Below are 12,638 nucleotides of genomic sequence, written 5' to 3'. Positions count from 1 at the left end.
AACATGAGATCTACCTTCTTACCAAAGCCTAACGTGTACAAGACAGTGTTAACCGTGAGCACAATCTTGTACGGAAGTCTCCAGAGCTTATTTTTCTGGCATAACTGAAACTTGACGCCCACTGATGAGCAACTCTGCATTTCTCCCACCCCATTCAGCCGCAGGTAACCACCATTCTACTCTCTGCTTCTATGAGCTGACTATTGTATATTCCTCGTTTCAGTGGAATCACCTAGTATTTGTCTGTCTGTGAGTGGCTCATTTTTAGGTCACTATTCACAATAGCCAGGGTACACAACATATTAAATGTCTATCACTGGGCCGGGCCGGATGGCTCACGCCTGTAATCCCAGCAATTTAGGAGGTCGGGGAGGGCAGATCACTTGAGGTCTGGAGTTCAAGATCACCCTGGCCAACATTGCGATACCCATCTCTAGTAAAACTATAAAAACTAGCCGGGTGTGGTGGTGTACGCCTGTAGTCCCAGCTACTCAGGAGGCGGAGGCACGAGAATCGCTTGAAACCGGGAGGCAGAGGTGGCAGTAAGCCGAGATCGCACCATTGTACTCCCACCTGGCCCTGTCAGAAAGAAAGAGAGAAAGAGAGAAAGAGAGAAAGAGAGAAAGAGAGAAAGAAAGAAAGAAAGAAAGAGACAAAGGCAGAAAGGGAGAAAGAGAGAAAGAAAGAAAAAAGAAAAAGAAAGATATAGTCTATCACTGGATGAATGGATTAAGAAGATGTGGCATACACATAATACAGCTTTAAGGAATGAAATCCTGCCATGTGGGCCCACATAGATGAACCTCGAAGGTTTTATGCCAGGGAAAGTGAGCTGGGCTCGAAAGTACATAGACTGTGAGATTTCACCTCTGTGAGGTACTGAGAAGAGACAAATGCTTAGAGACTGAAGGTAGAATAGAGATCACCAGGGGCTGTGGAAAATGGGGAGAAAGGGAGTTACTATGTGAGGAACACAAAGTTTCTGCTTGAGAAGATGAAAACTTCTGGAAATGGATAATGGTGAGGGCTGCACAACAATGTGAATGTACTTATGTGCCAGTGACATGTAAACTAAAAAGGGTTAAAATGCCAAATGTCATGGTCTCCATATTTAACCACAATCAAAAAAGTTGGCGTAAAGAAAAATTCGTAGGGAAACGTTGTCGCATTTTCCTTTGCCCTCGTTCCACCTTCTCCCGGACCTGGTGGCGGCATTGCACCCAGCAGCCTGTATCCCCCGTGTGGAACCCTGGTACCTGGTTTCGGAGGGAGCAGAGCAGAGCTTATTCAAAAATCATGGTTTTCATCAGTTCTAACCTGTCTAGGGGCTTCCTGAAAGACAGAAGCAAGATGCTCCTCTCTGTTTGACCTAACAGGGAAGTCAGAGCAGAAAAACGTTGGGCAGCTCCTGAAAACCTTATAAGGCAAATCAAAAAACTGCAGCTGTGTGAGGCAGAAACTACAGTTGAAACCTATAGCAGATAACACAAAACCTGGGGGATATGCTGGCGGACAAACCATTTGGGAAATTAGATCATTCAAGTGGCCCGGCTGAGGGTTGAAAGGAGTGCTGCAGCCCAGAGCGAATCCACAAAGGCTGACAGAGGAACCTTTTGCTTTTCTTTCTTTTTTTATTGTAAGCTCTGGGCTGTCAAGGAAATTGCTGTCAAAATACCAGCTGAAAACAAACTAAAGGAACAGAGGGTTCAGTGGCCACACGTGACAAAGAATGCAGGCTCTCCCAAAAGGGTTTGGAAAACCCTCTAGACAAATCAACGACCGAAGCTTTCAGAAATCAACAACTGCAAATCCTGGAGAAGGTAGAGGATCTAATTTTCAGTGTTGCCACATTACCACATTCAAAGATCTGGTTTTCAGCAGCAACAAAAGAATCCAAAAGCCTACAAGGAGACTTGAAAGTATGGCCCATTCAAAGGAAAATTGCGAACTGCCAACTCAATGGTAGTTTCTCAAAAAGAAGAGTGTTTCCTCCTGTTCATAGAGTTGGAGATATAAAATGACATGAGGACAGAACATTCCATTGTGCTCAACTTTATGAACACCACGGTGACCTTTGAGAGAGCTATTTCATTGGGATGTGGGGGACAAGAATGAGTTTTAGGATGAATAGGTGATGAAGTAATGACAAGTGTGGAAAGCTCTAAGTTTCATTGTGAATGGAAGGAGATAAGGTAGTGGGTGCAGGGTAATATGGGGAAGACGGAGGGTGCTTTGAGCGTTTGATTGTTGATTTTTATCATTAAAAGGTTTTCATGACCAGTGTGTGATTAAGTGCTATTGGAAAGATATGTTTGGGAAGGACAGGTTGAAGTTGACGGGGGCGATCAGGAGCATAAATGTATGATGGATACTATAAGATTCCTGGGAAGATAGGAACAGTGAGATTCAAAGCACACATTGAAGGATTACCCGGAAAGAGCAGGAGGGACGTTCTGTCATAAATGGAGGAAAGGCAACAACTTGTACCTGTACATGCAGGTAGCTGTTCACAATTGCTGGTAGGAAATGGAGAGAGTCCTTCCTGAGGTCTTGGATTTTCTCAGGAAAATAGGAGGCGCGGCTAGCTTCTGACAGTGAGCGAAAGGAGATCAGGGGTTTCCAGAGTCATACAGTTGTATAATAAATGGTCATTACAGGTAGTTGGAGAGAGAGCTGGTTGGGAAAATACAGTAGACTAATGGCCCCCATATAGGGCTTGGTTGAGGTTGATGTCTACGATTGTCCCTGGTACTGGTCTCCGGACTCATCGGACTTTTCCCCAGTCTTCTGCTGTTTCTTGACTTCAGGCCTAAGTTCATCGGGTCTTTGATGAAGGAACGTTTCTGGGTTGGATGACTGAACAATGCTAGCGTACTCAGTTGAAGCATTAAATACAGGGGCATGCACAAATTTGCAGCTGAGGGGAGTGCACTGAGATAGATCTATCTGCGTTTGAGGTGCTTGTGAAAACATCCAGGATGTACAGAAGGCAACTGGACGTTTCAGTGTGGTGCTCAGCGATTACTTTCAGACCAGGAATACACGTTTGTGAGTCCTCTCAGCAATCAGCCAGACGAAGCCATGAGCGTGAGTTAATTCACCCCAGGATGTAGGAAAGATAGCATGTAAAGAGCTGGCCGAGGACCAAACCTAGAGAATAGTAACACTGAAGCACACAGGGAATCAGAAGCCCAGGAAGGAGGTGGAGAAAGGAATCTCCAAGGAATAGGATAGTAACTAGGAGAAAAAGTAGAACCACAGATGTGAAGGAAGGAGGGAGGGTGATGCTGTGGAGATGTAAGGCCAGATCAGAAGGGAGAGAGGAGTCCATTGGGATTCATTAGTTAAGACATCCTTGCTACATTATGGATACCTATCAGTTGGGACAGCTTGGGGGCCCATGTGAATGAAGACAGACTACATGAAATTGAAGAGTGAGGAAGAGAAGTCCAGGGTACTTCATTTGAAAGGAAATGAGGAAGACTTTGGTAGGTAGAGCGGAAGACAAAGGAAGGTTATTTGGGTTGAAGGATACTTGAGTACATTTTTAGAATCAGGAAAAGAAGACCTTAAAAAGGGAGAAAGTGAAAACGCAGGAGTAACAGACTCCATTTTTGTCATTCTAATCTCTTATTCTGAGCGCAACCCTCCAGGGAATGTAGTAGTATCGCTGTGGCAGAGATGCAGAGTTGGCAGAGATGCAGAGTTGGCAGAGATGAGGCAACTGCAAGGGAGAATTTCAGTCACTTGCCTGTGGTCACACAGCTTGCAAGTGGGATCCGGGACTTGAACACAGTTACGACTCCAGAATGGTTGCACTCCCCAGGGTAACTTGTCACAAATACCTTGAACCTTGTTCTTTCTTGGGGAAAAAAAAAAAAAAAAAAAAAGAAAAAGAAGAAATTGACATACTAGGCTCAGTACACTGTTTAAACACTTACCTTCTTAATGAATCCTCCCTATACTCCGGTAAGTAATATGAGTTTCACCCTTCCTGGAGTGTCTGTTAATCCCAGGCACTGAGTTGAATGTTTCATATTCATTGTTATTTAATTCCCACGATGTCATGTCAAAGTAGATGTAATTACTTCAAAGATGAGAAAGATGAGGAAATGAAGTTTCACAGCGGTCACAGCTCTTGCCAAACTACACGTTAACCATTGATTTCTGCTTCTCATCTCCCAAAAATACATCAGGTTATCAGTGCCTTTCAAAAGTCTCAACCAATTAGTAGACATGAATGTTACTCACGTACATTTGGAAATAAATAGAGGTAAGTGCACAGAAAGTGAACGATAAATAGTAGTTTTGAAAAATGACTTCGTTGGCATGTAATCCACATGCCATAAACTTCACCCATTTAAAGTGTACAATTCAGGTGTTTGTTTGTTTGTTTGTTTTTTCATTCTGCGTATTCACAAGGTTCTGCAACCATCACCACAATCTCATTTTAGAACCTTATAATCACGTTGGAAAGAAGCCCCATACACATTAACAGTCACTTCCCACCCTGTTCTCCTTCTCCAAGCAAATGGAAATCAAATTTCTTAGTCCATAAGTTTACATATACTGGACGTTCTTCCAAATGGAATCACATAATATGTGGTCTTTTGTGATTTTCTTTCATGCAGCATCACGTGTTCTAGGCTCATGCATGTTATGGCATGTATCAGTGTTTCATCCTGTTTTGTTGCCAAGCCATACTCCCCTGAATGGAGAAACTAAATTCCATCCGTCAGTTCATCAACTGATGGACGCCTGCGCCCCTCACAGTCTTTGACCACTAGGAATAACGATACCGTGTATGTTTGTGTACAGGATTTTGTTTGGACATAGAGTTTCATTTCTCTTTTGTAGAAAGCTAAGAGTGAACCTCCTGGGCCATAAGGAAATTCTGTTTCTAGTACTGAGGAGCAGCCAAATTCTTTCAAACCAGGCTGCCCTATGTTATAGTCCCACTAGCAATATATGAGGACTCCAATCTCTCCACATCCTTGTCAGCAATTGTTATCGCCTGTCTTTTTTATTCTTGTCATCCTACTGAGTATGAAGTGGTAGCTCACTGTGGTTTGGATTTGCATTTCCCTACCAGCTAATGACGATGGTGGGTGGCTTTTCGTGTGCCTATTGGCCATTTGTATACTTTCTTTGGCAAAATGTCTATTCAGATTCTTTGCTCATTTTTGAATTAGGTCGTCATTTGACTGTTGATTTATCAGAGTTCTTTACATATCCTGGATACGTCTACCATCAGATGTATTTTCTGTGGGTTGTCTAAAAGTCCACGTTATCTACTTTTTGGTTTTGTTGCTTGTACTTTGGTGTTGAATGCATACACAAACACACAAAAGCCTTTGCCTAAAGGAAGGTCACAACGTAAGACTTACGGAAGAGAAACGTAAGATTTAGTCTTATATTTCCTTATAAGAGTTTTATCATTGTAGCTCTTATATTTAGGTCTCTGATCCGTTTTGAGTTAATTTTTGTATGTAGTGTGAGGTAAGGTCCAATCCACTCTTTCGTGTCTAGTGGTCCCTCATCATTTTGTGAAATTACTTTCTTGCTTTTCTTTTTGTATTTTTCAATTGACAAGTAAACATTGTATATATTTATGGTGTACCTCAGGATGCTTGATATCTGTATACGTTGTGGAATGGCTAAATCAAGCTAATTAACATATTCCACCCTTCACATATTTATCAGTTTTTGTTGTTGTTGTTGTTGGTGGTGGTGGTGGTGGTGGTGGTGGTGGTGGTGGTGGTGGTAGAAACACCTAAAAGCTACTGTCTTAGGAATTTTCAAATAACCAATCTATTGCTATTGAATATAACCACTATGACTTACAATAGCTCCCTTGAACTTATTCCCCCTGTCTAACAGAAATTTTCTACCCATTGCCAACACCCCCTATGCCCCCCGAACCCTTAACCTCCAGTAGCCACCATTTGTACTCTCTGCTTCTGTGAGTTCTAAATCTGAGACCCCACATGTAAGTGAGATCACTTGCTATTTGTCTCTCTGTGCCTGGCTTATTTCACTTGACCTAACATGCTCCGGGATCATTCATGTTGTCGCAAATGGCAGGATTTCTTTCCTTTTTAAGGAGGACGCATGTTCCTACCACGTACTCCACAACTCGGGGAGACAACGAGGCTCCGCCTGAGTTCCTCCTCCCGCCAGTAGGCTGAGGCAGGCACACGGCTCGACATGTCTCTTTCTTCTGTCTTGCAGATAGTTCTCTTCCATTGCATTAGGTCCATATCTTGGGAACCATTGTCATCTCGGTTCTTTCGTTGCTTTGTGGGGGAAGGATCAATGTGGTGTTTTTCTTTTCCCTCCAATACAGCCAGAAATGCAATCTCCTGAAACGTAATTTTTAACATCCCATATTTAGCAAGATCTTATTCAGGTTGGCAGAAAGAAAATGGGAAAGAGAATCTTCGTCAAAGTGTCTCTAGGAAAGATTTTCCAATGTGCAAGAAGATAGACTCAGGCAAGACAGTCGGTTTTTCCGGTGGACACCCTTGTGCCTGCATGTGATACTGGAAACACTTATGTTAGAGATGCGAATCCTAAGCAAGTATCTCTGGAATGCTGGGAGCAATCTCCCTGTGTCTTCTAGAGGCGGGAATTGGCCACCTTGCGATGACGAGAGTTTCTCTCAGAGACCATGCGGCTGTAATTTGGTTTTCCCCAGCTGGTATCTGCAGCTCTCCCCGGCTGTTAACAATTTCTCCAATGTCCATTTGTGGGTCCGAATTCACTGTTGCTTACATGTTTTACAGCCTGACCCATGAGAACGACCTTCGCTCACTTCAAGTCTACTATTTAAGTGAGAGACAGTGATGGCATCAACCCCACCAACCGCACACCTCACATTGGGAAGGGCATGCAGACTGTGCTAGTGGCTCAGAGTCAAGTCTCAGGAATTGTGGTGGAGTCACAGAAATTGTGGTGCCATTCCCAGAAAAACCTTGATCCTGGTCATAATGGAGGAGGGGAAAGTTATCAGGGTAACTCATTGAGGCACTTACTGCAGAGTCCCAGGCAAAAGTGATAAGGTCTAGGTCCCTTTGGTCCAAATATCGGGGTATAATAACATAAGTCATATTAGGAACAGCGGGTGACATTTCTTGGCCATTTGACGCATCAGGGCATGGAGCTCCATATCCTCCTTCCAGCACTTCACTTAAAACCCTCAGTAAATTAAGATATATGTAGTTCTGTCGCCATTGTACAGATGAGGAAACCAAGGCCCAGAACGGTGTACTGACTTGTCTGACAAAGGGTGCCCTATCGCTGTGCTCCTGCAGGACCCTGTACTTTGCTGACCCATGCCCCCGTCACACAGTTTTGAACGGAAAAGGCTATCTCTGTTCCTCACACCATACACTGGGAGATGACAGGGTCTAGGGCAAGTTGTAACTTAATAAGGAATCAGAAGGCCTATGTTCTTCCCTCCCCCTACCTTTTTGTAGCTGAATTGCTTTTATGCTCACTTTTTACATCAAAGAAATGAGGATGATGGCTCCTGAGATAGCGGTCCTGGAAGTACTGCCTGCACCTCAGGCTGTGTGCAGTTAAGACAAAAGCTGCATTTGGATTTTTGCTCAAACAACAACAGGACGAATAAAAAGGGTTCATATGCAGTAAGTGCTTATATAGGCTAAGCTCCATCGTTCTTTCATGTGCATGCTCTCATTGAAGCCTCACAGAGAAGGTGAAGGCAACTTTTAAAACTTGTTGCCATTCCAGGCGGGAACAAGTAGCAGAGTTGGGACACAAGCCCAGGTGGATGTCCGTTCAAAGCCTCTGTCCTCAAAATAAGTGTTTTCTAAACTGTGATATGCAGGTCGTTTGTGGCCATAGACACAAGTATATTGGTACATAAACAAACAACGTGGGGGCTCATGAAATAGCAGAGCATCTAATCTACGGTCGTTTCAGATTTTTACAGGAGGCCCGTATCACGGTGGCGTGCACTGGGCAGCTGGCCAAAGGATCTCGGCCAGGGATGAAGAGCTGCCTTTGATGTGAGGTGGAGATAGGGTGAAACGCGTAGAGAATTGGATCCGTGAATTGGGCCAGGATGAATGGGGCAAAGTGCCTGAGAGCTACTTTTTCCCCAGTCCTTACTGACCATGGTGTCCAATCACCCTGGCTTTCCAACTTCTCTCTGCCACCTGCACCCTTGGCATCCATGGGCTTGGTCCTTCCGTTATCAGCGTCTCAGTTTCTTCCTCCACCAATTGAGATTAACAATAGGAGTTCTGAAAGATTTTAGTGAGAAGTAAATAAAGGAACACACGTGAAGTATTTGTTAGAGAGAGAGAGGGCGCTTAGGTCTATTTCGTATTTTTCATTTTCCAAGGTACATGTACAAATTATGTATCACACCTGTAATCTCAGCACTCTGGGAAGCGGGGCAGTTGGGAAGCTTGAGCTAAGGAGTTCAAGATCAGCCTGGTTCACATGGCGAAACCCCATCTCTACAAATACAACAAGAGATTAGCGGGCTGTAGTGGCACGTGCCTGTAATCCCAGCTGCTTGGTAGGCTGAGGTGAAAGGATCAGTTGAGCAGGGGAGGTGGAGGCTGTAGTGAGCCAAGATCGAGCCACTGCACTCCAGCCTGGGCACCAGAGCGAATATCTGTCTCAAAAAACAGAACAAAATAATAGAAATTATGTATAATAATAAACATTTTCATTACATCTATTTCTAGTTGTATTTTATGACCAGTGATATTGTCTTCCATTTGGTTTCATGATGAGAATTTTCCTTTTTAAACACATTTCCAAGTCTTCCCTTGACACTTGTCAGAAAGGAAATTCACCTTCTAGTCTGGAGTTCGTCCTAAGATGTCATCTGAAGAGCCAGCATACAAACAAGCGGCCTTTGTGGATCCGGTGCCAGATGTGCTCTTCCATTCTACTGAGAGGGGGGTGTTTCCATTTCCTTCCCTATGGTAATCTATGGAAGAACTGAGCTACATTCTAAGAACCTCGCTTGAGCATCTTTACCCAACTCCACTTTTTGTCCATAGCCTTAAGTCCTTCTCACATTCTGTTTGACACATTCCAAACCCGCTGTAAATGCTTGTGGAATGGATGAACAAGTGAACAAAGGGCTTAGAACGGATAGAGGAAGGGGCAGTCAGTGGCATGGGGCTAAGGCAGTCCAGCATATGCAACCAGCAGGAAGTTAACTATTTCTGGTGGGGTCAGAAATACCTATGGTCCCGAAGATAATAAGACTTCTACCCTGGACTGGGTTTGCGTGGGCATGGCCAAGATCGGCTCCAGGACTAAGCAGCCAGCCCCCTTCTGACTGTCGTCTTCCCTCCGTACCTCCAGTCATTCATTTAGTCTACTCTTGGTCTTGCTCAGAGATAGGAGTCAGTCACCTATTTTGTTTCCTTCTTATGTCTTCAATCACACACAGCTGTGCACAAACAATATGTGACCCGTTAAGCACACCTGAGTGGCCACCATGTGGGAGAACCGAATGAAACATAACCAGCTCCCTAGGAGCCCACTGTGCCAGACTGTATGGCCACAAGAATATCTCCCATCTCTCGTACTGTGATAAAAGTTGCCCCGTTCATACCGAGACCTTCGATTTAATCTCCCTCCCACGCCTGAATCTGAAAAGACTGTGACTCACCTCTAATCAACAGAGTATGACACAGTTGACTCAACATGACTTCCGAGTCTTGCCTGTGAGAGGTGATGCAACATTCACCTTGGATACAGAAGAGTGCTACTTGGAGCCCGAGTCATGAGGTCGGAAGCCTGACTACTGGGAGGCCCACCCTGCTGTGAGGAAGCCAAAGGCCATAGAGTGGTAACACGGAGGCCCTCCACTCGCCAGGCCTAGTCTTCCACTCCTCTCTATGCAGGCACCAGGGATGTCAGTGAATGAGCCTTCAGATGGTTCCAGTCCCCAGCCAGTCAGGCCTCTGCAGCTGAGGTCCCAGACCACGCAAGGCAAGCCATGTCCACTGTGCCCTTTCTGAATTCCTGCCTCTGAAATTCCATGCATATGATACAATGGCGGTGATTTTATGGACTCACTGTGGGGCCGTTTGTTACATAGCAAGAGGAACAGGAATGCAGGACAACCCCCCCCCCCCCCCACTCAAAGCCGTTCCTCTTCCATAGAGTTAAACCTTAATCTGATGCTGGCTTAGATTATTTCACTGCCGATTCTTCATGGTTTTTCTCATGTGTATGGATGCCCCTAAACAATGCAGTTTCATATTGTCTGGGTGCCTTGATAGGAAGAGTTTTGGGGGCCTGAAATGGAGAAAACAAGCATTCATGGATCAGGTAGTCAAAGCAAGACACTGTGTTTACCCTGAGAACAAACACTCTGTTAGCTGTTAACATTCTTGAGGAGAGAGCAAGTTGAGGAATCGGGTTTAATCTACTCCATTACCGGTTATATAGCCAGTAGGCAGCAGGTCCAGGATTCAAAGACAGGTAGTGTGTCCCCAGAGGCCGAGTGTGTAAACCCTCTGCTAATTCCCCTCATCAGAAATGTGGGAGACCCTGGGGAAGTTGTCTCCACTACAAAAGCCAGAGTCAGCACCACCTTCTCAAATAATCTGAGACCAAGTACTTTCAAGAACCAAGCCTTGCCATAGCCAAGGCGGATATTACAGACACACCAACACACATCGTTTCCTAGCAGGTATTTACTGATTTCTATATACTTAACACGTGTACAAGACAGGTATTTCAAAAGATTAAAGAGGGCATACAATGCACGGATGTCTTTCTCATTCCTGTGTGGACAGTGTCTTTCTCATTCCTGTATCCCCATCTCCTTACCCAGAGACACTTTCCAAACAAAAACAAGCAAAATACTAACAGCTTTTGGTGATTAAGAGTCATGAGGTATGTAACACGACCAAATCTTGAAATATATCATTAAAAAAACAGGAAATAGCATAACTCGAATCTAAGTAGTGAAAATACGAACGTCTACCTAAAACTCACAGGTGCGGGAGCGCACGCACACCATAATCAATGGAAGACGTCCTAGTACATGTTGACAAACTGTTTGTGTGTTGCCGTCCTAAACACCAGACGGAAAGCGCTGAAAACAACAAGCCTGTTCACAACAGCACCAGGAACATACAGTACACAGGAATCATCTGCAGGTGATTTGTGACAACTGTAGGCAGAACAGTAATAGCAAGAGATACAATGGATGGCTTGAAAAATCAGAGACACTCTTCTTGCTTATCAAATTGCAAGATTAACGTTGTGCTACACAGACAAAGGTGTATTCAAGATTTGGATCGTAAGCGAGTTCACTGAAAACTAGTGGAGAGGAAGGGAATCCACGGTTTGACCAGGCCAGAAACACCTCTTTCACAGCATGTGATCTGTGCAGGTACTGGGACGCTCCCCGCAGGGCCGCCCGGGCCGGTTTCAGGCGGGCTTGCGGCCCCAATCACTGCTCCTGTTCGCGGGGACAGGCAGGGGCTGACTGGGAGGACGTCTTGTGGATGGCCTTGGGCTCCTCGGCGGCCTCCTCTCCCGGGTCGCCACCGCCAACCTCCTCGATGACCACGCTGCGCACGGTGCCCTCGTCCAGGCAGTGCGGGGCGACACCGTACACGCGGGGACCAGAGACAGCTGCGTGGAAACTCTGCACCCCGCACCTGCTGCAGAAGCTGTGCAGCGCCGGGTGCGTGTCGGACCGATAGGTGACGATGCTGTCCGCGCCCTGGAGCAGCGTGAAGCGCGAGGCCGGGACGAGGAAGTGGCGGTGCTGCTTCTTCCTGCACAGCCTGCAGCTGCAATCCACCACGCGCAGATCTGCCGGGGCCCAGACCGCAAAGCGGACCGCGCCGCAGTGGCAGCCCCCGGTGTGATGCACGAGGCCCAGGTACTCAAAGGTGTCCAGCAGGACCTTGGCGGCGCCCTCGCAGCTGAGGCCCCGCAGCTTCCTGAACGTCTCCCAGCGCTCCCGCTGTGCGCCCAGGTCCAGCTCCTTGGGAGACGGGGCGGGTCCCGGCGGGTCCGGGGGTGGCGCGGAGGGCAGCCGGTCTCTGGGGCCCGCCTTCCGGACCCGCCGACAGCGGCGCTTCCGTCGCCACCTGTCCAACCACCTCTTGGCCGCCGCGTGGCTCCCGACCCCGACTTGGACCCGGGGGCATTGCGCGCGGCTGGCGCCGGTGACCGCGATGGCCGCGCAGCCGGCGGGAAGATCCGCGGGCCTCTTTCGCCTCCGCGGCTGAGCGGTGGCCCGGTTCCTCACTCTGCCCATGGCGCCTGCAGCCTCCGGAGCGCGTGCCCACCCCCCACCCTCATTTCCCCGTCAGTCGCTGAGCAGCCTCCTTGCCTGCGCCAGTAGGATTGGCCCCTTGTTGAATGCGATGTAAAGAGACCCTTCCCTTGACCCTATCACAACAGCCTTCCCTGACCTGAAAGGCAGTCATGAGGCATTCAACAAACACCTGCAGGGCACCAGATACCCCGCCTGGGCGCTGGGATGTGGAGATGCATCAGGCTTTCCAAAGCACTCACATGCATTTAGGATCAGGTGTATGCAAATACAGCCCCCAATGCCTTGGGACACTTTGCTCCGACAGAAATAAGAACCAGGGGCTCTGGGAACAGAGAGG

The 12,638-nt window shown here is 46.7% G+C and overlaps 1 protein-coding gene across 1 annotated transcript; it reads right to left on the bottom strand.

The window, feature by feature from the left end:
- Positions 1-10,682: 10,682 nt before the first annotated feature.
- LOC111531414 (centromere protein V-like protein 1) lies at positions 10,683-12,307 on the bottom strand. The gene has a single exon (XM_023198667.2). The coding sequence runs from the start codon at positions 12,278-12,280 to the stop codon at positions 11,462-11,464; it is 819 nt and encodes a 272-aa protein (XP_023054435.1). The 5' UTR covers positions 12,281-12,307; the 3' UTR covers positions 10,683-11,461.
- Positions 12,308-12,638: the final 331 nt, after the last annotated feature.

Source organism: Piliocolobus tephrosceles, chromosome 12 (genome assembly GCF_002776525.5).
Source record: "Piliocolobus tephrosceles isolate RC106 chromosome 12, ASM277652v3, whole genome shotgun sequence".
NCBI lineage: Eukaryota > Metazoa > Chordata > Mammalia > Primates > Cercopithecidae > Piliocolobus > Piliocolobus tephrosceles.
The sequence above is the reverse complement of the archived record's forward strand: the minus strand, read 5'-3'. Positions and strand labels throughout refer to the sequence as shown.

Coding starts and splice junctions, on each gene's coding strand:
- LOC111531414 (XM_023198667.2), bottom strand. CDS start 12,280: ATGGGCAGAGTGAGGAACCGGGCCACCGCTCAGCCGCGGAGGCGAAAG.